Source organism: Aulostomus chinensis, chromosome 23 (genome assembly GCF_037954235.1).
Source record: "Aulostomus chinensis isolate RoL2024-O1b breed Wild chromosome 23, RoL_Achi_v1.0, whole genome shotgun sequence".
NCBI lineage: Eukaryota > Metazoa > Chordata > Actinopteri > Syngnathiformes > Aulostomidae > Aulostomus > Aulostomus chinensis.
In genome coordinates, this window is record NC_141342.1 from 12,377,814 (window position 1) to 12,401,371 (window position 23,558).

General features: G+C 42.8%; 3 protein-coding genes across 5 annotated transcripts; 1 reads left to right on the forward strand and 2 right to left on the reverse strand.

Annotated features, from left to right (window-relative positions):
* Positions 1-1,077: 1,077 nt before the first annotated feature.
* On the reverse strand, positions 1,078-9,131 carry kcnh6b (potassium voltage-gated channel, subfamily H (eag-related), member 6b). Its single transcript, XM_086196489.1, has 12 exons — positions 7,704-9,131; positions 7,071-7,224; positions 5,765-6,190; positions 5,176-5,569; positions 4,875-5,074; positions 4,520-4,772; positions 4,223-4,416; positions 3,943-4,048; positions 3,458-3,727; positions 3,165-3,345; positions 2,583-2,787; positions 1,078-2,495 (listed from the first exon to the last, which is right to left on the reverse strand). The coding sequence occupies exons 2-12, from the start codon at positions 7,212-7,214 to the stop codon at positions 2,199-2,201; spliced, it is 2,670 nt and encodes an 889-aa protein (XP_086052615.1). The 5' UTR covers positions 7,215-7,224; positions 7,704-9,131; the 3' UTR covers positions 1,078-2,198.
* Positions 3,449-23,455, forward strand: pth3r (parathyroid hormone 3 receptor). Of its 3 annotated transcripts, none has more exons than XM_086196492.1 (13): positions 3,449-3,670; positions 16,512-16,617; positions 17,734-17,844; positions 17,949-18,073; positions 18,196-18,287; positions 18,388-18,544; positions 19,425-19,578; positions 19,648-19,708; positions 19,784-19,850; positions 19,927-20,021; positions 20,108-20,249; positions 20,685-20,726; positions 20,806-23,455. In XM_086196492.1, the coding sequence occupies exons 2-13, from the start codon at positions 16,602-16,604 to the stop codon at positions 21,274-21,276; spliced, it is 1,533 nt and encodes a 510-aa protein (XP_086052618.1). In that variant the 5' UTR covers positions 3,449-3,670; positions 16,512-16,601; the 3' UTR covers positions 21,277-23,455. The 3 variants fall into 3 exon arrangements, with proteins under 3 accessions (XP_086052618.1, XP_086052617.1, XP_086052616.1); XM_086196491.1 differs by having other exon boundaries at positions 3,449-3,666; XM_086196490.1 differs by lacking the exon at positions 3,449-3,670 and adding an exon at positions 12,968-13,287.
* Positions 9,328-11,730, reverse strand: taco1 (translational activator of mitochondrially encoded cytochrome c oxidase I). Its single transcript, XM_086196494.1, has 6 exons — positions 11,666-11,730; positions 11,296-11,545; positions 11,109-11,215; positions 10,819-10,952; positions 9,924-10,086; positions 9,328-9,693 (listed from the first exon to the last, which is right to left on the reverse strand). Exons 2-6 carry the CDS (start codon positions 11,540-11,542, stop codon positions 9,484-9,486), a joined length of 861 nt encoding a protein of 286 aa, XP_086052620.1. The 5' UTR covers positions 11,543-11,545; positions 11,666-11,730; the 3' UTR covers positions 9,328-9,483.
* Positions 23,456-23,558: the final 103 nt, after the last annotated feature.

Sequence of the window (23,558 nt, forward strand, 5' to 3'; positions counted from 1 at the left end):
TAATGCGGCAGAACTTAATTTATGAACACCTGGTCAACGTTAGAGCGAAGGTGTAGATTGCAGTCAGGTTGAGGCTGAGGTTAGGCATCAATTGGTTAGGGTTAGGATCAAGATTTGGGCTTGAGTTAGGATATTCACATGAATGGAAGTCAATGGAATGTCCTAATAAGGATAGCTATGCAAACCTGTGTGTGTGTGTGTGTGTGTTTTGTGTTGATTGGGATCGTGGTCTCACGCATCGCTGCCCAGCTGTAACTAAGCAACTCATCACCACCACTACAAGAACTCCAGGCTTTTCGTCACTTGCTGTCACCCCATGTGGTACCTGAGTTGGCCAGATCTAAGTTTATGCTTAGCCTTGCTTTACCTACAAATTGCGCAGTAATGTGAACTCTACCTTTTATCCTCATTTGTGGATGCCTCGCCACATCCAGTATCATCCCCCTTAAACCTCAAAATTCAAATCCAGTCATCAAGTCATGTCTGCTCTTCTGCCTGTCCCTCTGCTAACTCCAACCCGTGCCAATCTCCACACTGCCAGCCAAACTAAGACAGCCGCTCAACCACCATCAGCCACAAGTGGTACAAGAACATCTTACCATTAGTCTCTAAAATGTATATCTCTTATGTAACAATTTAACAATTTCTACAGTTGAACCCAGAAGCTAAATCATGTATCTCATACAAATTTGGCCAAACTCTACATGCAGTTGCACGACCCTTTGTACCTTATATTTAGTTCAGTCACCAATTTGTCCATTGAAGTCTTCCTCTACAACACGTTGATGTGGTAGTTTAAACAATGCTGAGGTTCTCAGTGAGCATTAAATCCCCTCCTTCTTTCGCTGAGTTTGTTGGTTATCATTTTTTTTCTTGTTAAATAAGATAAACCAGTTAAAATCAAACCTTATCACCTTCAAAGACCATACATACTGATATATTCAACAAAAAGGGATCTATAATATCCAGTAGGCCTCAACTAAAAAAAATCTTGAGTCTAACATAATTTTGTATTTATCACAACAATGATTTAATTAAGACATGATTTTAATTTATACAGAAATGAATAGTCTCACACTTTAAATTGTTGACAAAATGAGTGGGTGAGTGTTACATTAAAACAACATTTTACGTTATTTCAAAGTGAGGTGAGTAAACAAACTGTTTACTCCAATTCCAAAATTCCAAATTGGTATTTTTTTCCAGTTCCTCAAAAATATTTATAATAGAGAGTATGTAACCCTTGATCACCAATGCTGCATGACTTATTGTGTTGTCAGGATCTGGATGTGATGAGGTGGGAAATACAAGATGTGACACTGGAGATAGAACATAACTTTAGAAAGACACTTTTTTACATGTATTTTTTAGAATCGGTGCCAGATCACTCTTCTAAAGGGGATTGTCCAAATGTACTGTATAACTCACTGGTGGGACAAAAATTGACAAGATATTTCAATCTAGAAATGTCAGAGATATGTTACAATGCCAGCATCAACAACATCAAGATTAGGCTAATTTATGAAATTGAATGGCTCAGTAGTGTGGCTTATATTTACTTATGTTAAGAAAAAATGCTGAGCCCCTCAACTGTTTGAGTGGGCTTTTAAAGAAGAAAAATGCTCTTAAAGTAGCTACAAAGTTTCCTGTCTATTCAAGAGATATTACATCCAGTGCTGGGTTATATTACGTTAGCTTACGATAGCTTATACAAGTTAATGATGAGACAATGGAAAAGGTCAATGAGGGTATAGAAAAGTTTATGTGCAGGACCATATGTAATTTCCTTAATGTCAAGCTTTTCTTTTAATACTGAAACAAAAGTCTGACGGTAGAAGCTTCAAATGTGTCAGTAAGGAACACAATTAATCAGGATGAACCAGGACTGGCACACTAGGCTGAAACGGGAAGACGAGGGAGATGCACAGAGTAGAACAGTGTTAGGTCAATTATCCTGTAAGAGAGGTATCATCTCAAAAATGCAGAGGCAAACTCCAAATGTACTTTAAAATGCCATCAACTGAGTACGGCTTAATCTGTTGCTTGACTTCATGTGAGGGCCACCAGTCTGATTCCTGAGACATAACTTTACATCCAGAACATGTACCAACAGCCAGTTCTTTGAAAAGACCTGGATTAGTCACCTGACTACTTTATAAAGCCACGTTGACTGCTGTCAAACTCCTTTGCTGTGGGTGTCAGGTGTCAGGCAGCACAGGGTCTGAGAGGTGTCTCTGGATATCAGCCAGTCCTGCGGTGATGTCCAGGTTGCCCGGCAGTGAGGGATACCGGAGTTTGCCGCGTAGCCTGGGGTTCTCCATGAGGGAGGATTTGACTGATGGTTGAGTCAGCTGTGGAGTCAACCCTGAATGGGTTTCAGTTTCAGGAATGACTGTCATGAACATGGTGTCGTCAGACGCCACAGTCACATCGATATCGCAAGACGGTGACTCCTGGGAATTCTTGGTGAATTTGAGGTCCGTCTGAGTTGAACTCTAGAGTAAGATAAACAGATTGCTTACCTTAAGTGAGTGGGTTTTTAAAATACAAATTTAATAGTACTATAAGGTATTCATCTATACCTGTGTTGGTGCTCTGCTATCTATCTGTAAGGGAGAAATAGGATACATAGTGTGTAGCACTGCTGTCCCCGTTCTGTACAGACCAGCTGAATCTGTAGGAAGGGTACTAGACGATACAGTGCTGTAAGCTGGAGGAACAGGAGCAATCTGCCTTTGTAGAAGCTGTAGAATAACATTGATGTCAGCTGTCATGCGAGTCTCTAGTCTGGGGGAAAAAAGGACAATGAGAACAGAAAAATTAAGTGAAGTCATGCCAATGAAACGACCTAATAATCTTCATCCCAATCATCCATACTCAGACTCAGTGGATGGGGACCTCGCAGACACTTTGTTCCAAGCACGGACAACTGAGAGTAGACCTTGGGAAAGATCCAAGACACGCTGCAAGGATTGTATCTCCAAGGAGGATTAAAACCCGGAGTAAAATGACTTGGTTCAGCTGCACCTACAGTTGTACCTTTCCATGTTAAAGTCCTGTCAAGTTCCACATGATTCTTTCTGGTAGTTTTACTTGAAAACTACTTCTGACGTGTGCCCTAAATAACCACACTTGAAACCAGTTCAAAGCCTCATTAAATTCACCTGTTAAGTTGTGAATGTAAAATTTCAAGTCGAGATTCTAGCTCGCTGGGCCTCTCTTCTGGGAATGGTGGTGGATGGTATGAGTTGCGGACAGAGGAAGATCGCCAGGCACGATTGGGAAACTGTTGTGACTGTCGGTCTGGCCAGAAGTGATACATTCCCGGCACATTCAAAGGTGAAGCTGAGGAAAATATACAGAAAAGCAGTGGATTATATATATTCATACCCACGTACCTAGTTGCATTCGGATATGTCCCAAATTTGAAATAATTGAAGGCACTTTATCCATCTACCTTGATGACCCCTGTCTAACACTGCTTCTCTCCCCACTGAGGTTCCACTCGGGGTTAGCAGTTGCACCATGGATGGGGTGTAGTCTCGTCTTGCATCTCCTGGAGGATAAAGATCTACTTTGGCACCATGAGCCAGAGGCTTGGTTAGGTCTTCACTGGACTGGGAGCATGGGGAACCACAGCTACAGCGGTCATCCCAGGGGGTCTGGGTAGGTGAGTGACGATGCCGGAAGGATTGAATGGGGTATGAGTCTTCATGATCCATCCCATCTGTTCACATAAATCAATTGTATTCATTGATTTTCCCTGCCTATGTATCCCATTATGGATGTAACTCAATGCATTATTTTAAACTCTGCTTTGATTGATGGCTTAGTCCTATACACTCATTTTCCACTCGTGGTCAATTTAGTTCAATCATGGTTTAGTCTCTATATATATCTTTCAAATGTTCCGTTTAGGTTGCTTTGAAGGAGGTAACTCACCTGGCCTGATTCTGCAGTCCAGGGAGTGGATTTTGTGTCTCTGCTTGTGACGATATTCACAGTCATCCCCTGAATCATCACTTACTAAGGCTGGCAATTGATCAGCCTGGTGAATGCAGACAAAAATCTAGTCATTTCAAACAGAAATCAGTTCAATTTGCATCGTACAGAATCACATCAGGTTTTGTGATCTTATATTGGTGATAGCACAATGCTTTGCCACGCTATAAACTCCATTTTGTCCCTCTAAATAATCCAATGATCCAAAATGCTGTCATACATCTCTGAGGTCGAATGTTAACTCCAGGTTCCTCCAGAAGTTGTCTGCAAAGCTGGGGTAGATATCTAGGACTTCCAAAAGGTCGTCCCTCAGGATGCGGTGCAGGTCACAGTAGGTGGTGGTGCGAACATCTGAATTGGACTTCCCCGGCTCATCATACAGGTGGATCGGCTCACCAAAAATGTCATTCTTTTCTGTAAGACCATGCTTTATTTTTAATAGAATTTTATAGCTGATTTACATGGTATTATGGAACATATTTTGTGACACCACATAGTCCATTAGCAGATGTTTCACCTAATATGGCAACCACCACATCATCCCTGATAACCTGGATGGAACCACGTGAGATGAAAAAAAGGGAGTCTAGGATGTCTCCATAGTGGATCAGAGTATCTCCTGGAGGAGCATGGACTGTCTTGAACCTCATGCCCAAGGCACGCAGACAGGCTTGACTGCCTCCACGGAAAGCATGACAGTTCTGTAGCAGGGATCGATTCAAGTGCAAACAGATATCTGCCTGCAGAGACTCTGGAAATCCTTTCAACACCTAAGAATGGGAGGATAAAATAATCCAGTGACAAGTTGTGTCAAAGTGCACATTGAACAACCTTGGCAGTAGCTGAAGTATGTAATGTATTGTTTGACTTACAGCATTCATGTCAATGCCATTCGTGTAGGACCAAGCATGTTGGAAATATTCCTCCAGCCGCTGGCGAAGGCTGCCTGGGATTTGGTGGAATCGGATAAACTCTTTGACACGAAGCATCTGGGTGTGGTAGCGTGTTGTACCAGAGTACAGTCGCTGGATGATGGCAGACACATTCCCAAATATGCTGGCATACATGAGAGCTGAGACAGGACAATAAGGACACTCGATCTTTCTGTAAAACTACTAAAATGGGATAATGAAAACAGGCAGAGTTCAAGATCAAACTTTGTTTTAAACTCACAGCCAATCACCATAACGCAGATGGAGAAAATCTTCTCTGAGTTGGTGTTTGGAGAGACATTGCCGAACCCCACACTTGTCAAACTGCTCAAGGTGAAGTACAGAGCAGTGACATACTTGTCTTTGACGGATGGACCCGAGGTGGAGTCGCTGTCGTTGTATGCTTTGCCTAGTTGTTCAGCCAAGTTGTCCAGCCAACCAGTCTCTGTGTATGGCCTCTCTACAAACCCAATAGCATACCAAATGCAGGCAAGCCAATGGGCAATGAGCACAAATGTGCACATAAGCAGGAAGAGAACAGCAGCCCCATATTCAGAGTACCGGTCCAGTTTTCTTGCCACCCGAACCAAACGGAGCAGGCGTGCAGTTTTAAGCAAGCTTGTCAACGTTGCCATCTTTAGTGTCCATTAAAAACAAGAAAAGTAAAGTTAAAACTTTGGTAGCCAAGTGAGTATAAAGAACTGAAGAAGAAATTACTTAGGAGCCCAATATCTAAAATATGTCAGAATGGATACAAGCAATGGGGACTTGAGTTACCAATAAAACCTTGCTTTAAGTAACAATTAAATGAACTTCTCAGAAAGACTTACCTCATCAGAACCAGATCTGAAAATGAGAAGGTCAAAGGGAATAGCTGCGAACAGATCAATGGGGAACCAGCCTTTGATATAGTGCTTGGCTATGCGGCTCGGCTGTGTGACCACCTCATCATTTTGGTCCACATAGGTAGTGCGAAGGTTGATGACAATATCTACTATAAACAGCACATCCACCATAAGGTCTGCCACGTTCAGAGGGTTACACGTGTAGCCACAGCTCCTTTGACGTAGGTCCCCATGTTCATCTAAGAGGAAGGCAGCTGAGTACGGAGTGAAAACTGCTGTGTAGAGGACCAAGAGGAGAATAATCCAGTCCCAAAATGCCTTGAAGGGGCTGTAGTGAAGCAAGATCCACCATGTTGTCTCTGGCACCTGGAGTTTGTACTCAGGCAATACATCAGACTCCAAAGAAAGTACCTAAACATAAAGAATGCATTAGTATGCGATGTATCTCAGGAATTACCATACAAAAATGATCCGCTTTTTATAGATCTACTAATCTGGGGTAAACAATTTAGTCTCAAAGTTCGAAAAAAAAATGCATTTTCACTGAATATATTTCTCTCTGATATAATAATAAGCAACAGACCTTTCTAGAGGACCCTCTGTAGTGACCGAGTTCTTGGTGAACGCTGCATGCTCTGGTTTTGTGCCCTTGGTGGTCAAACAAATCCTTAACCATTTTATCACAATGACTCTCAGTATAGGATGGACTTGGGTAAAAATTACATCCAGATAGAAATATTTTATAAAAAAAACAACAAAATCACTCTAGAGGCCAAAGCAAAACGCTGCTTTAGTCGCCTGACTGGTGAACTGGTGAAGCCAAACTACTGTTAAAACTATTCTTTGTTTGCTAGATCTAAAATGATGGGAGTCAACAAGCGACACTGCAGCTTGCACCGCCATCCCGAAGATGCAGTGATGAACAATGATGAGCCACTGGGCTGCAGCAGCAGCAACAATTGAACTGTGGCTCAGTCTAGCTCTGCTTTTCACACCCAGAAGGAAAACATACAGCCACCAAACCAACTACTGATTTTTCCACCAGAGGTTAATTAACAGCAGTTCTCAATTGTGGGAACTTTCTCGTAGCCTCTTTATTTACTGTGAGCTCTTTTAGAAACATCTGGACCAGGCTAGCAATTAATGCATCATGGGGCCTTTAAATTACAAGCTTTCCCATGCAATTGGTGGTGAATGACCAACTCCATTCTCACCAAAGCCTGTCTGGCTTTCAGTCCATTCTTGACCCACAGCCACAGACTGAGCCTAAATATTTCTAGGCCCCCCGTACCTGCGTGACCTTCTCTGTGACGTTCTGAGAGCGGTCCTTCACCTTGGAGGGACTGAGCAGCTCCATCCTTGGTGTCGGAGGTGATCTGCATTCAGGGCCCCGGCTGGCTGGTCCCCCACACTTCATAAGGTCTGAGTCAGACATGGAGCTCTTTCTAGAATTCAATTGTAAAGCATATTTAGATTCTCAGCATATCTTTTCTTTTTTCTTAACTTTTGCTCCGGGCAACAGTTACACCAATCTGGACATTACTGCAACCAAGACATATTTTTCTGACTACGGTGGAATATTACTGCAGAATCCTTGAACTTGAGAAAATCTTTATTTGCATCAGATTTGTTAAAATTCACTCAAAACCTATAATTTAAATCAAAACTACTCAGTTATATTTCATACAGTGCACATGCCCTTAACAAATTCCTCTGTACCCTGATTTCTCAGAATGTTCATCTAGCTGAGCCCCTCCCAAAATTACTCTCTCCTCCAGTGCCGGATAGTCTTTACTCAACTTGCTAAGTATTCGGCTACTGCATGAGGCATGTTTCAGTTGTGTTAAAAGAAATGTGCTCCAGCTAACCGGTCAGTACTTAAACCAAGTCAACTTTTAGAAGAAAGAAAATACACACAACATACCTGATATGAAATCAGAATGTCAGATCCTTCTTACTCTTGAAACATCCACCCTTTTTAACGCTTTTTCTGCACATCAGTTCAAAAGTATCCACTGGCCTCTTTCATGGTTCATATTTAGGCAAAAGAAATGCACTCTGTTTTCAGCGTGTGGACGCAGACATCAATGCCGAATGCACCACGCCGGCACACGACTGGCCTGCAGCTTGCATGTTGCTGTGCAACATTGTCAACTCTGAAAATGGATCAATGCGTTGTTATAGCTGAGAGGAACTGACAGGGAAATCAATGACGGCCATTGATAAACACAGAAAATAGGCTGAAGGCCCATGCACTGGACTTCCCCATGAACATATAACTATTTCGCATTTTGCTTCGTTTTTTTTTTTTGTACGGGGTTTATCTTGGTTGTGATGGGGTTTAAGTTTGTAGTTCAGGTATCACGTGTCACACAATGGTTTTAAAAAAATCTAAATCAACTGGCCTAAGAGACCATCGCTGGCACTCAATATGTTGCATGTATACAGTAAATGTGGGATCTCATTGATTACAATGTTGACACAACAGTCGACCTTGGCTAAATATGTCCTTCAAACGTAACCTTCAGCCGTCTGTATTATTACTGCTTAGTATTTGCTGTATATAGTATCAGCCCGATCTTTGATCTGGTTCTGAACAGATTCTCAGTTTTTCCTTGAACAGTGCTCAGCCACATGTAGACCTCAGCTCTGGTTCCTTAGCTCTGCTGGAGCCACTCTCCCTGGTTTACCTCTGGGACTGCTGTGGTTTCACTTTCTGTATCTGAACAAGTTCTTCTGTCTGTCCTTCGTCTATATTGAGCTTCTAACGGTCTCTCCTCCCAATATGGCTGTCACTTGGGATTGTTACATCAATCACGACTGCTGTCTTCTGTTTCTTCTCGCCCACCGCGATGCCTGATTAGTTACCAAGTTCACATTTGTCAGTCTGGAACTTGAAGGATCATTAGCTCAACCATGGTTTGCAGTGTCTCCCATTTGGAATGGGAATTCCAGTCTATGTTCGGTTCAGATATTCCTGTCCAGCTTTCGGTGTTTGCTCTCCCAAATACTGTAATCTCCCGCCAGGACCTTTGACCTATTCCCCATTGTGGAGATACACAGGGGACAAGGGACAAATAAATAATCACACAATACACGAGTGGCCCAAGGCCCACTCAGGAGTGTCACACCATCCACGTGAACAAATGAAATGAATGAGTGGTGGTGCAGTGGTCAGCACTGTGGCCTCACAGCAAGAAGGTTCCGGGTTCAAGTCCTGGCTCCAGCACAGGATCTTTCTGTGTGAGTCTGCATGTTCTCCCTGTTCCTGTGTGGGTTCTCTCTGGTACTCCAGCTTCCTCCCACAGTCCAAAGACATCAAGAGAGGACGAGGCTGATTGATACTCTAAATTGACCGTAGGTGTGACTGTGAGTGTGAATGGTTGTCTGTCTCTATGTGCAGATGCCTACAGCTGTTTTTTCACTTCCTTGACCAAAGAAGACATTTTGACAAAAATCTTGAATCGACAAATTTCAAGACCATTCTGAGTGTTGGCGAGTCCCAAAGATGAAAATAGTGGCAGGACAGGACAATATCAAACTTTACCTTTAAAAAAAACTTTATCTTAAAAAAAAATGGCCAATACACTCATGTTGACGTGATGAGCACTAACAAGCCGTAGTATCACCCCCGATCCTTTCACTGCGCAATAAATATGACAGATATACAATACACAGTGTCCACAAAGTGTCCAGAGACCCTCTCAGCTGCAGGCCTGGATGTTGTCCCAGACTTGAACCACATCTGGACAGTCATTGAGGGCTTCGATTAGAGCTGAAGCATCGTCCAGCTGGTCCTGGTTCAGATTTGAGAAAATGTGGGGAACAAAGCCCAACCCAGCAGACTTGACGTCCATTCCCAGTGCCGCCAGCGAGGCTTGCACCTTCTTCAGGTCTGATATGTCACTAATAAACTGAAGAGAGAAACAAAACCATTAGGAAATACTGCTCTATTTTTATCATCCCATTACTTTTATAAATGTCAAACTAGTTATATTTAAGTACAAAACCAGAATTGAAAATACTAAGTCACCAACAATCAGCTTTCTGTTTGAGTCTGTGAATGGTGAGTCACAGGACACATTTCTCTCAAATTAAAACATCAGATCACATCAGGGTAAATTCCCACGGAGGGGGGGCTGACCTGCAGGACTGGCCCGTCTTCATCGTCTTCACTCTCCTGGACATCCTCAGCTCCGACCTCAATGGCCAGCTCCAGGGCCTGCTCTGTGGATACATTGTGGCCCTGCACCACCACAAGCCCCTTCTTGTTGAAATTATGAATGACTCCATCACTTAGCATCCCCCTGTGGACGAGTCCAGAATCGCAGCACAACAGGATGATATGGATGTGCGTGCGACAGCTGAAATTATTTATTACCATGGAAAACACAAACATAATGAAGATTGATTTTTTTTTCTTCAAATTCTGCTTTTTTTTCCAATTCTGCATCAAATTAGTGCCCATATTAACTCCTGTCTGTATTCACTGTATGTATGTGGACATCTGTGGGTTACCGGGACGCACCATTCCATAGAGAAACACCTCGTCTTTAATATGGAAAGCGTTGTCAATGGGAAAAAAAAGCATCAGATGATGATATAACTGTACAGATGAGTATTCCCTTGAAGGACTAAACTAGGATTGTCAAAAAGGACACAGAACCCCTTGGAACAGCTCAATGTGCCCCCCCCCCCCCCCAAAGGAAACGCAATTTGTGTTTCCATTCAAATGTCGAGAGACCGTTGAAATGTGGATATGTGTTACGCCTCTGTCACTCGTTTTGAAGCGAATAAGAAAGTTGCATGAGGCCACCAGAAGATGGAGGTGTGTGCAACATTATGTGGGGGAGAAGAAGAGAAGCTGTTCATCAGTGAAAAATAGAGGCCTGGATTAATGGGCTTGGGTTAGACCAGTGTTAATTACTTGAACTATTCTGAAGCACCAGCTTGTATTGGGGATGGTGAAGATGAAGATGTGAGGAAGGGGAATGCGATACTTCCAAATGCAGATGGCAGTAAAGCTGACTATTACTGACCCGTTCTTGTTGAGGACGATCTTGACTCCAACTAGGCTGCGCGCGTTGTTGGTAGTCAGGACTTCAATGAGCAGTTTGCACCCGCCGGGCCCTAGAGCTTCATACAAATACTGGGATGGTGCTTTCCCCTTTTCCTGCGGATAAAATGTATTTTTTAAGCTGTGTGTTGGGTCAGTGCAGTAGACCTGTTCTGCGCACAGATGGGTGATAAATTAATAACTAAATGAGAAGTTTGTGCTGAGCTAAAATTGATATTGGTCTGCATGTTCACAGGGTGCTGTCAAACTTACCGACCCCTTGATGGCTGCCTCCAGGGAGACTTTGGGCATGTTCTTTTTCCTGCCCTGCTCCAGGAGTTGGGCTAATTTTACATTCGACTCGGGTTTGGGTCCCCCCTCTGTGATTGACAGAAAATACTACATGAATACAAATGCAAAAGTTACAGGTGTAACTGCAGCGACGGTCCAGTCGTCTCACCTTTCACCGCGAGCCTTATCATCATGCTAAGTCTATTGAAATAGTCCGCCCGCGCCTTATCCTTAGGTCCCTTAACGTTTTTCACCTTTGACCACTTGTTGTGTCCCGCACACAAGGCGGAGCACAGCTGCAAGGTCCGGACAGGAGGCCTCCACGAACACACGGGCTCCAGCCGCACCGCGAGGCTCCCAGCAGCCGTGACCAATGACTGGGGGCGCAGGATCGAAAGAGCCCTCAGCCCCGCCATGCCCTTCACACCACCCCCAGAGAGACACGTCACAATCACTGAACAGCCAACACTTCCGCCCCAGTCCGCGCTCGATTGTAACACACAAACATTGCTAATGTCGATTTAACATTGCTAACTTACAGTTGACACAAGAGAGGAGACCTCGCTGCCGCTACTGTCCTTGTTGTGGCTCTGGTACTTCCTGGTTGCGGTGACGTCATAAATATTGCTTTCAAAATAAAAGCTCATCAACGTTGCGTTGCAAACGAAGGTGAAAATAGATATTATTGTTTTCCAATCAAAGTAAAGGGTACAAATCATTCTTAACATTTTTAGTTTCTTTCTCTACGACTTCGGTTTCTTAGTTTAAGTGTAGTGTTTGCTGTTCTCTTTAAGCTACATTAATTTGAAAACTTTGATCGCTCATTTTTAAAACATAAAATAACTGGGATTTTTTGCAGTACACAAAAAGCCTCAGCCTCGTGCCTCATATTCACTGAGGGGTTGCGCATGCTTTGTCTCTCGGACAATATGACAACCACAAAACAAAGTATAATCAACTTTTTAAAAAAAACTAAAAAAAAACTAGTTGAACTTTGCACTTTTAGAAGAGTCAATACTTCCTGCTTTCCAAAAGTTAATTTTTACTCTTGTCTGTGCAAATATTTCATACTTCACAATTATCTGCTCTTAACCTCAAGCTCCCCAACTCCCTGTGTTAGAATCAGATGGAAATATGCAATAGCCCAGTATCATGAGAACATAGCTTCTCTGTGACTACCCCTGGGTGTTTCTGTTTGAGTTTAGAAACACACACGCGCACACACATGCACGCACACACATGCACGCACACACAAGCCGATTCAATAAACGCTCTCAAAAATGACAGCGTTATCCAAAACACCGCACATTTTCCCACTTTCCGTGTGTTTTGTTTGTGTCGTCTATTGATCAAGTGCAGATTATCAGTTGAGTTTCTGTGGCACAAAACAGTTTGAGTCTGGTCTCTATCAATGTCGTCTAAAATGTTCCAGCGTGGGAACTGGAGGAGGGTTGTTGCACTCATGGGACCAAAGTTTATTAAATCATATTGCTTTAATTTATGACACATACAGCTCCAGTCCAGTCTCCAGTCCCCTCAGAAATCAGGTTTACTCTGTCTTGCCCATGTGCACAATCAATTCAACCATGAATGGCCCCCGCATATGTGGAAGAACGACCATTTCGCCTGGCAGTTGGGCGAGGAAATGCCTTTTTTGAAAGACAAACAGGGATGACAGACAGGAGGGCAAACAAAGACGGAGGAGCACAAAGAGTTAAACCGAAGCCAATCAAGGACAACCCATTTCTGACTGATGACTCTCCAAAGGAGGAGGAGGAGGAGGTCTCTTCCACAAGCCTCTCTCCTCACCAGGTTCTCCTACATTCTCCCTCACACATCACTGGTTATGTCCACCGAGCCACAGGGACCAAACTAGCCATTTTTGAAAGGTCACTTCTGGATTTCAAATATCCTTGAAAATGTAGTTTTTATTAACTTCCTCAGTCTATGTGCAGCAGCGGAGCCCTGCTGGGACAGGAGAGTTTTTGGGATATGGGTTGCTTCATCGCAGCCTGAGGAGGATGAGATGATGGTTTGTGTGGAAAGTTGCATGTGGATTTAACGTCTTGTTGACGTCGCCTCTCTAAAACACATCATGTTGTCTGCACAGGAAATTGGCGCTTTGGCTCTTTTCCACAGTGTCATAACAGTGACTGCACTGGTGAGTGAGCTCCACTTATCTTCAGTTTTAGAATGATTGGATTATTGATTCATTCATTGATTGAGTTAAGCAGCTTTTTTTTTGTTCATGAGCGTCAGCATGCTGTTTTTTATCTTTTATGTTGTGTCGTCTTTCACACAACATAAAAGTTTTCTTTTATCGGTTTTACTTATTCATTAACAGCTGTGCTAGAAATATCCTGTTCCTACCGTTTGGTCGTCTATTAAGAAATCACAATACCGCAATAAATTCCAGGAGTGATCGATATTTCTGTTGTGTGACAGCACATCAAAGGAGGGTTTTTTTTCCTTAAAAGTAAACATTTTCACACAGTAGCATTATAATGACAGCGAGTGAGAAATAACACCCTCATCCTGCTGCACTTTGGGAAAATTTCGTGTATCTGTGACTTTCTTTGATGGTTGGAATTTTGGGCCGAGATTCATCTCACGCTGCCAGTGATGCGAACCAGTAACGGGTCTGATGATGTCGGCCAACGCCAGCGCTGCCGAGGAATAGCTTTTACGTTTCTGAGATCGTATATCTGGTGCACAAACTTTGAATTTTATTTTTTTTTTGTTTGCGCTATTGTATCGATACTCCAGCCCATAATATTTCTATTGGAATATATCTTGATAAAATTGTGTACCGTGTATGTTGTGGCGGATATATTTCAGTGTGTTCAATAACAGTTTTCAACTGTGCGACTTTGCAAATGTAATTCTGATAAATAGCAATGAAAGTGTGGAATGAAATTGTATTGAAAATTTCAGTAAAGCACGTAGAGAATCGCAGTACACCATGATAAAATCCTATTGTGCCACATGTATTGTGATAGTTGCCATATGGTGCATGATTCTTGCTAAAACCCAGGCTTCAAAACCATTGCATTAGTCAGGTTATCACAGTTCTGGGATCAGAAGTGAGCTCCAATTAAATGAAGAGTTACTTAGTGGCAAACAACAACAACAAAAAGTGAATTTCCTGCAAATCCTTAAACCTTTGTGAGTGGGAATCCTTCTCCAACATTGCAGGGAATTACAAAGGTAAATGTATACAATTATACATAAAAAAAGGATTTGGGAATTAATTTTTGTCTTTTTTTGCAAGAAAGCTATGCATCAAACATTTTTAGGATAGAGGAAAATCCCTCATAGTCTCTTTGACCTCACAAACCTCCACCTGCTCCGCACCCCCACCCCACCACCCGGCCCCCGTAACCTTTGACCCACCGATGCGTGACAGTGCTGCAGCAAACAGGGACCTCCGTCGCCTCTGAGTCCCATCTCTTCATCTTCTCTGGTCGATCCTGAGTGTCAAGCTCAGGTAGACTTACAACCGCTGCTCATTCAGCTTGAAAATCACTCCACCTTCCTTCCGAGCCTGAGACAGCAAATTCAATTATGACACAATGGCTAAAGCTAATTGTTTTGCCAACACCCCTCCCGTCCATTTCCAGAGCCCCTCCTCTACAAAGCAGAGCAACTGACTCGTTCATATTGACCTGCAAGTATTCAATTATAGTCATTTCCGAGGTCTGTGAAGGTGGCACGGTCGCCATCGTGAGTTGAAGGGAGATTGAAGATGTACGTGTTTCTTTTTTATTCTGTGCAACGCAGTCAATATTCTCAACAACGACAACAAAACATCGACTCTGGCTGAGAGTCACAAAACCGTAACCATTGGGTTTCATTCTCTTTAACAGGGCTGAGAAGAAGTGATGGAGGAGACTTTTGATCCTTTATTTAATAGTTAGCGTGTAGATGACGGAGTTTACAAACGCTACTTTACAACTTCCTGCATTTACAATCCCTCGGTTACATTCTTGCGCACAAAGTTATTTAAATATTTTGTTGGAGTTTGACCACATTGAGCTTCAAATCCATTATGAGCAAAGCTGAAATGAGAAATGTCTCTAGTGGAACGAATTTGGGATGAACGATTCTGTATTTTTTATTTATTTTTTGGGGGGCGGGGGGGCTGATATGCTAATATTTTACAACTTACTTTGGCTAACAGCTGATATTTACCAGTGTCAATATTATCTGTACAGAAACAAGTTCATTTGATATTCACATTTTTTACCTATAGGAATTCACATAGAATTATTTTGAATATGAAAAAGCAGCCATGAAATAAAAGTATCTCAGCAAATGTACCTGTGGCTGTTCAGGTCACAAGCTTTTGACAAATTTACAGCCGCTCCTTCCTTTCAGTTCTATCCAGGATCCAACATTGGTTTGGTTCTATTTATTTGTTTCTCTTTCTCCCTCCACCTCCGTCCCCCCTTCCCTCCCACCGCTCACGTCTCCCCTGGCCAGTCGTCACCTTTGCAAAGGCTCCAGTTGACCTGCTGCTAGTTTTGCAGCTCTACTGTGAAATGTGGCTGAGATAACAAAGCGCCTTGTGTGGGTTAGCTCTCAGCAGCAGGGCCGAGGACAAGGCCCGCATGTGGCTGGCCAGCAGCGGGCGGGGGGCAGTGGGGGGCTGGCAGAGGATTATCACATACCGCACACTCACACAACTATTTCACAACACCTGGAGGCAGCACATCAGATCCTTGAGAGCGACTGCAGTTGACAGATTGTCCTCGTTGGCAAGATTTCATTAAAAAAATAGAATAAATGTGGCTGAGACGAGCCAAATCTGACCTGGATGGGTCGAGAACCCCCAGATGCCCTCAGACATGCATCAGTCTGTAAATCCACTTTGAAAGACTCAGAGAGCAAAATATCAGAGACGACTACTAAGCGTCTGAACTTCCACCTTTAATTCAAGGCATCCAGACCTCCAACCTCAAACTTTTAAAGATACACCAAAGAGTTGTTTGGTGTTGTTGTTTTTTTCTCGCGGATAATCATTTTACCTTTTGTGAAACATCACAAATTTTTGAAAACGTAAGTACGTTTAATTTTCAAGCCAGACAATTGAACACAAAATGTCTCCAATTATGATGAAAACAAAAAAATCTTCCCATCTTGTATGTGTCACGCTTTTGCATTTGTGAGAATTTGCAGGCTTATTGGAGCTAATTTTCCTCTCGTGTATTTTAATTGTTTTCGATTTTCATAGTTTTTTGTTTTTTTTTATTGGACAACTCGGCTGCCGTGCATCGCGTCATCATTTCAACAACTAGACTGAAAAAAAAAAGTACTGGAGGAAATCCGCATTTAATCACTTCAAGTTATCAGAGCAATGTGACGTCTCCTTTTCCTGCTTTACAGATAGACTCTGATGATGTCATCACACGAGATGAGCAGATCTACGTGCTGATTGGTGCTCACGCCAAGTGTGAAAAGATCATCCAGGCACAAATGGCTTTCGTTCAAGGTTTGCTAGCTGTTGCTGGTCATTTTATTAATAGGAAATGTGTATTTATTTGGTCTATTAATCAGATTTAATCCCAAGAAGTCCATCCCTGGGTCAAAACAGGGAATTCGTGCGCAAGAGTTTGTGAGGCGAGATGTCAGCAAAAACTTTAAAAGTGTAATTATAAACTCCTGAAAGTTTTTTTCATAAAATGAACAATAAATATAATAAATAAACAGGTTATACAGGATTTGGAACCACACATGACACCTGATCTGTAGGATGTAAACACTGGAATTAAGGGCTTTTTATTTTACCCTCTCAAAATATTCAAAAGCTTCAGCCGATAGGGAAGTGAAGTTGTCAGAGCTGCGGTCAGTTTTGGTATCAAAAACACCTCAAGGGTATAATCAGAGAGGAGTATTTATTACATCAGCGATTTATTACGGATCAGATATGATATAATGGCGTCTAATATCCTGCAGAGATTACAGAGTTGAATTTAGGACGGACAATAGCGGGACATTATTCATTCCGACTGTGACGTGGAAGCTGATGACAGCAGATAAGTGGCTTTACTGCTCCGTACGGAGAGGAGAGGCAGCGATTTCTTCTTAAACACAACAACTCCCTTGTATTTTAATGTTTTACTCTTTTTAATGTAGGTTGAGTGTAGCCTACGTTTGCTAAATGCAGCTCCACAACCAGGAAATGAAGAAAACTATACCGCAGAAATATAATCATGTATAAATATGACAAGATCAAGATGCCATTTTTTAGGAAGAAAAAAAAATGATTTCAAGTTGTTTGTGCGAGATCACCTTTAGATGAGGTGGGAGTGACCTTGACCTTTGACCTCTAAAATCTTTTGAGCTCATTAAGTTCATTTGAGCCAAATCCAGACACATCTCCTCAAGCTGCTCCTGACACGAATGACAGTGGAGCTCCTGCAGGTGTGCGCCGATCAGCTGAGACATGAAAACCACTGAATGCAAACTTTAATACCTTCAGTTTGTACTTGAATTTGTCACTGTCCCCCATGGGAATGGCTTGGCCAAAATATGAGATACACTTACCAGTAAAACCAGTGGAAACCAGTGAAACTTTTGTCCGTTGGTTTCTTTCTTTCTTGTGAAGATGGCGAGTGCGTTCCCGAGTGGGACGGCATCATCTGCTGGCCGCGGAGCCGAGCATCTCAGCTGGTGTCGGTTCTGTGTCCTGAGTACATCTACGACTTCAACCACAGAGGTAGAGCAGGAAGTTACAGCAGCTCCATTTCCTGCTCCTCTACAAAACGCCAGCAACGGGGGGGGGGAGGACAATAACTGACACTTCTACTGCGTCACCTGCAGGGCGAGCCTACCGCCACTGTGACGTTTCAGGGAACTGGGAGCAGGTGCCTGTCATCAACCGGACGTGGGCAAACTATACTGAGTGCACCACCTACCTGACCACCAGCCACAGGAGCCAGGAAGAGGTGGGGACTATTTCTGCCACTTTTTGTGAAATTTGTTCATTATGACAAATAAAATATGTGCGTGACGGGTGGAGATATCCCTCATGAGAGCTGGCCTTCATGTCAGGTGTGGGTTTGTTCAGGTGTTCCACAGACTCCACCTCATGTACACTGTCGGCTACTCTGTTTCTCTGGCGTCGCTGCTGGTCGCCCTCTCCGTCCTCTGCTATTTCAAGTAAGTTGGTGTATTCACATGTATTTTAAAAGAAACTGAAAACAAAATCAGTATCTTTCTCTCTCTCTCTCTCTCTCTCTCTCTGACACACACCTTTCAGGCGTCTCCACTGCACGCGCAATTACATCCACATACACCTCTTCGCCTCCTTCATTTGTCGGGCAGTCAGTATTTTCGTGAAGGACGCCGTGCTCTACTCCGTCTCTGGTGATGGTAAAGCCGAGCCACTGGAGCTCCCTGACGAGAGGCAGCACATGGTAAAATACTTGAGATTTTATTCACGATTTTAAAATCTTTTATTATGGTTCGGATATGGAAGCCGACTTCCACCAGTAAAATAAGATAAAAATGAAAAAATAAAAAAACAAAACAAAACATGGTTGATAGAAAAATATTCCAGTGGAAAAATGTCAGAAAGAAAAAGAAACACGAGGACGTGTCCTTGGTTTGACCCCTGAGGTCTCCCGTCCTGTCCCACGTTACTTTCATTAACATTTCTACCAGATTTATGCAGCAACACAGTTTTTGTGTTGAAAAGTGAATAAAATGTTAAACACAACACAACGAACATCCTATTGAATAGCAAATGAAAGAATGCTGTTATTTCCATATTCACACCGAGATATCAAGCCCGTTTATGCTAATAAACTGAAAGGAAGATAAAGACATGAAGACAGTGGTGTCTTCATTATAAGATACTCTCATATTAAGTCATAATTAAGAGACAAAAAGCCCATAAGTTTGAGCTAATATCAAAAGATAAAAGGTACAAATAATGACTGAAATAATAATAAGTGATGTTTAGGAGTGGAAAAAGTCCAAATCACAAGATATACAGTCACTGTCAACATTGTAAGATAAAAAGTCCCAACTATGAGAAAAGTATTATTGTGTGTTAAAACTCAAAATTACAAGTTACCAAGTAAGAATCAGAATCAAGGAATGAAGAGAGAACAAGGTTATGCACATAGTGCACAATAATGAAAGAAATACAGTCTATTATCAACAGTATTACATATCTGCATACGTATGTATGTGTGTTTATATGTAAATATATAACATCACAGTGTTCCAGCTCCATTTTACGTGTGCTCATAACTTGTTTGGACATTTCCTTTATGTGTTTTGTGTCTTCAGGCCGGCTGTAAAGTTGCTGTGACTCTCTTCCTCTACTTCCTGGCCACCAACCATTACTGGATCCTGGTGGAGGGCTTGTACCTGCACAGCCTCATCTTCATGGCCTTCCTCTCTGACAAGAACTACCTGTGGGCCCTCACCATCATCGGCTGGGGTAAGCAGCCGCCTACGTTCACCTCTCATATAGAACTGATCATGATAAAAGGACTCTGCTCATCTTCAGGCGTCCCGGGTGTATTCGTGTCCGTCTGGGTCAGCGCGCGAGCATCGCTGGCGGACACACAGTGAGTCATGTGATTGGATCTCATCTCTCCATTCTGGATATTAAATACTCACTTGAATCTTTCCACACCTCTCAGATGTTGGGACATCAGTGCTGGAAACCTGAAGTGGATCTATCAAGTCCCTATTCTGGCAGCTATTGTAGTAAGAACATAATCTTTATGCTTCAGTACTGGTTAGTGATGCTGGTGTGTAACTGGCGTCTCTGCCCCTCCTGCAGGTGAACTTCCTGCTTTTTGTAAATATAATACGTGTGCTGGCCTCTAAACTGTGGGAAACCAACACTGGTAAACTGGACCCTCGGCAGCAGTACCGGTATCTGCTTGATTCAACTTCTTTCCATCTACCAGTCAACCACCAGGTTTTATTATACCCACACATACACTGGTTTCACCCCGCAGGAAGCTGCTCAAGTCCACACTGGTGCTGATGCCGCTGTTTGGAGTTCACTACATGGTTTTCATGGCGCTTCCGTACACCGAGGTCACAGGGCTGCTGTGGCAGGTCCAGATGCACTACGAGATGTTCTTCAACTCATCGCAGGTCAGACACGAGCACCTTCACAACAAGCGACTCTTGACTAATGGCGGCGGGCAGGAGACCACCGACGTGCTGTAGAGCCCGATGTTTTTCATCGCTAATATTGCAGGAACGCTTGCTGTGTAGCTGTAAACTGAACTCATTTAAAGTGTGTGGTTCTGCTCTGGTATTAATTACAACTGCATAGAACTGATAATATAAATGACATAACTAAACTTAGATGATGATGAATACTGGAGTGATATTTTAAGGACCAAAAATACACAAAAAATACATTGATACGTTATTACAAGTTCTCTGAACTGATAATAGAATAGTGTTTTTAACAAGTAAGGAAAGACTACTTTTTGCTCCTTTTTTAACTTAAGGTATGATAAAAGAATAATTCATTATTCCCCTTCATCCAATGTCACTCATTCATCATTTCCCCCCTTCCAGGGGTTTTTTGTGGCGTTCATTTACTGTTTCTGCAATGGCGAGGTAAGAAGTCTATAATTCCATCACAGAATAAACTCAGATGTTCTTTTTGGTGTGGTCTGATACTTCTTCCTGTTTTCAGGTGCAGGCAGAGGTGAGGAAGGCGTGGTTAAGACGGAGCCTGGCGTTGGATCTGAAACAGAAAACCAGGATCACCAGCAGTGGCGGTGGAGGCAGCTGTTACTATGGCGGCATGATGTCACACACCACTACCCACAGTGTCAGCTTGTCTGCTGCCAACCCTCGAGCTCTTTCCCTCACTGGAGGGGTTGTAGCCTCAGGTGGAGGGTCTATGGCCAGGCCCCTACGTCACTCCTCCCTACACCCACCCAGCAGTCTGCCTGGATACATGCCCAGTGATACAGAGACCTGCCCCCAACAAGTGCTTGCTTCAAGAAGGCCGGGCGGGGCAGAGTCAGGGCTCTTCGGCAGGCATGCCAGAGTTAATAAAGGAAATCATGACTCCAAAAATAGTGGATCTCCAACCCAAATCCCTGGAGGAGGCGATGCGGACATCTCCTTGTCTCTGAGAGAGCTGGAGACCATCTTGTGACTGTTTCAATAATTGTTTACACCTAAAAACTGCTAAGACACAAAAAATAGTTAATTTGACTTTACAAATACAGCTGGTGAAGAACCAGAGAAGAACTGATATTGTTTTGACATTGCTAAGCTAACTAAGCTAACATGACTCTTTTCAACAGGGTCAGACGGGTCCACACAGGTAGAGCCCCTCTCTCTCTCTCCACCCGTGCCTTTGTCTTCACAGCTCTGTTTATCAGCCTGACGGGCCCCCGAGGTCTGATGCGTTCACCTTTAGCTCCTGTCTCTGTGCAACCTCTGCCCTAGAAGCCCTCACATCATCCTCCAGAATTTCACACACTTCCCTCAGGCTTCCACCGGGGGCAAAAGGTATCTGAGCTGTTTGTGGAGCTCGAGCGTGAGTGACAAAGCTGCTCCAGTATTCATTTGGTTGCTAAATCCAGCTGTAAATATTATGTCCAGAAATAGAAACAACACTTGTGTGGATATACTGCATCTATATGTCCAGACTGTCCAGGAATGTCTCAGACACGCAGCAAACTTCTTCTTTTAAGGAGCTTTGCTGTACATCATTTGAAAGCTCGGAGTCTCGTGAACAAATCTATTCAAATCATGTCAAGATACAACCACTGCAGCATTTATCAGCTCATTGGCAATCAAGCAGTCAGTTTTACTAATTAAACTAGTTATGCTTCTCACCTGAAAGGCTGACTAATTAATCCAGTGGTTATAAAACTAGCAGTACCTCAAAGGTCAAAATTGCAGTCACACTCATTGATTGGCATCTCTTTTGACCAATCGGAGCACTCCATCTCTGTTCCACAGGTGACAGGAGAGTTAGCTTTGAATGTGAATGCCTTCCCTTTTTCTCTGAGGTAAATTCAGAGCCAACTGCGCCAAACTCCGTGGGTGACCGGCAGAATTTACAGCCAATGAGCTTCTGATAACACAGATGTGCCGGTCGATGAAGATTGTGTGAGTAGATCCTGGCAAAACAAAAGTGACATTTTCTTGCTCTCTGATTCTGAATTAGGGAAGTCTTGTTGCTATCATTTTGTGCTCAATTCACCTGCTAGCACCTCTTGTCCGAAACTAAAGAAAATTAAAAAAAACCCTTCTTCGACTGCAATGCAAGTAGCGCTTATACCCATTCTCTATTATGTTGTGAGCAAAAGTGTTGGGAAGAACGCGTGACTTTATTTGTAGTTTTATTGTAGAATTTAAGGTAAATGCTTTTAATTTTTTAATCCTGCAATTGACATTCAAGAAAGCTGTAGGAAAAGCCTGCGAAGTCAATTTAGATGTTTGGGTTTTTTTAAACCAGCGTGACAGCGAAGGAGGAGCGTTTGTCCTTGTTTTCTGCTTGTAGTTCACAGATTTCAAAGCTCTGATGTTCAAAGCAGGAATGTTATATGCTCAGACATATGGAGCTCCAGGCACGGATATACCAATAAAAGATGGCACCCCCAACCAGAAAAAAAGACCCCAAACCCCCCACACAAGCTGCAATGTATGGTAACAGCCAGCTGTCAGCTCGTTTGAGAGGAGAGGTTGCAAACCGGTCTTCATACTCAATTTTTTTTTTGGGGGGGGGGGGGCTTGTTTGAGTCAATTTAGTCTACTGAGACATGAGCGTCCCCTCTCAGAAAGGAGGAGAAGAAGATGTTGATCAGAAACGACAGGAAATGATGCGGTGTGATGACTGCGGCGGAGTGACCTCAGCCTTACGGGATTATATTCTCAGCACGCGGACGCATTCACCACAGGGTTTACAAGTAAACAGGTCTTCATAAATATGAAATATCTGAAAGATTATGAAGACAGAAAAAGGAAGTTCCATCACACGAGCAATCATCAGAGGTGGATGACGCATTATCCCCTTTTATTACGCTTCTTTTTCTTTTTTCACATTCTACTCAACACAAACTGCTCGACGTGTTCCATCATTTAGCAATATGAAGTGAGATTTGTGAACTCAAGATTTCATGTTTTACAGCTAAATCATGTCAATCGCAGCCTTTTTTTTAAAAAAATCGTCACTGCAAACTAAATTGGGAAAACTTCATTGGGAAATTGTGTTCAGCACAAATTTATAAAGTCTCACTTTACACACTTGGATTACGTCACATATTTCATAGATTTCACACAGGCTCGTGTCTGTCAACGTATTGATTACATTCATACATGGAATATATGTTTCAATTAGCAGTATCATTTTTTTTAGATGATGATTTAAATAAAAGCAGGAAACTGTCGCAAACATGCATACACGGTGGAAATGGTTAAATACTT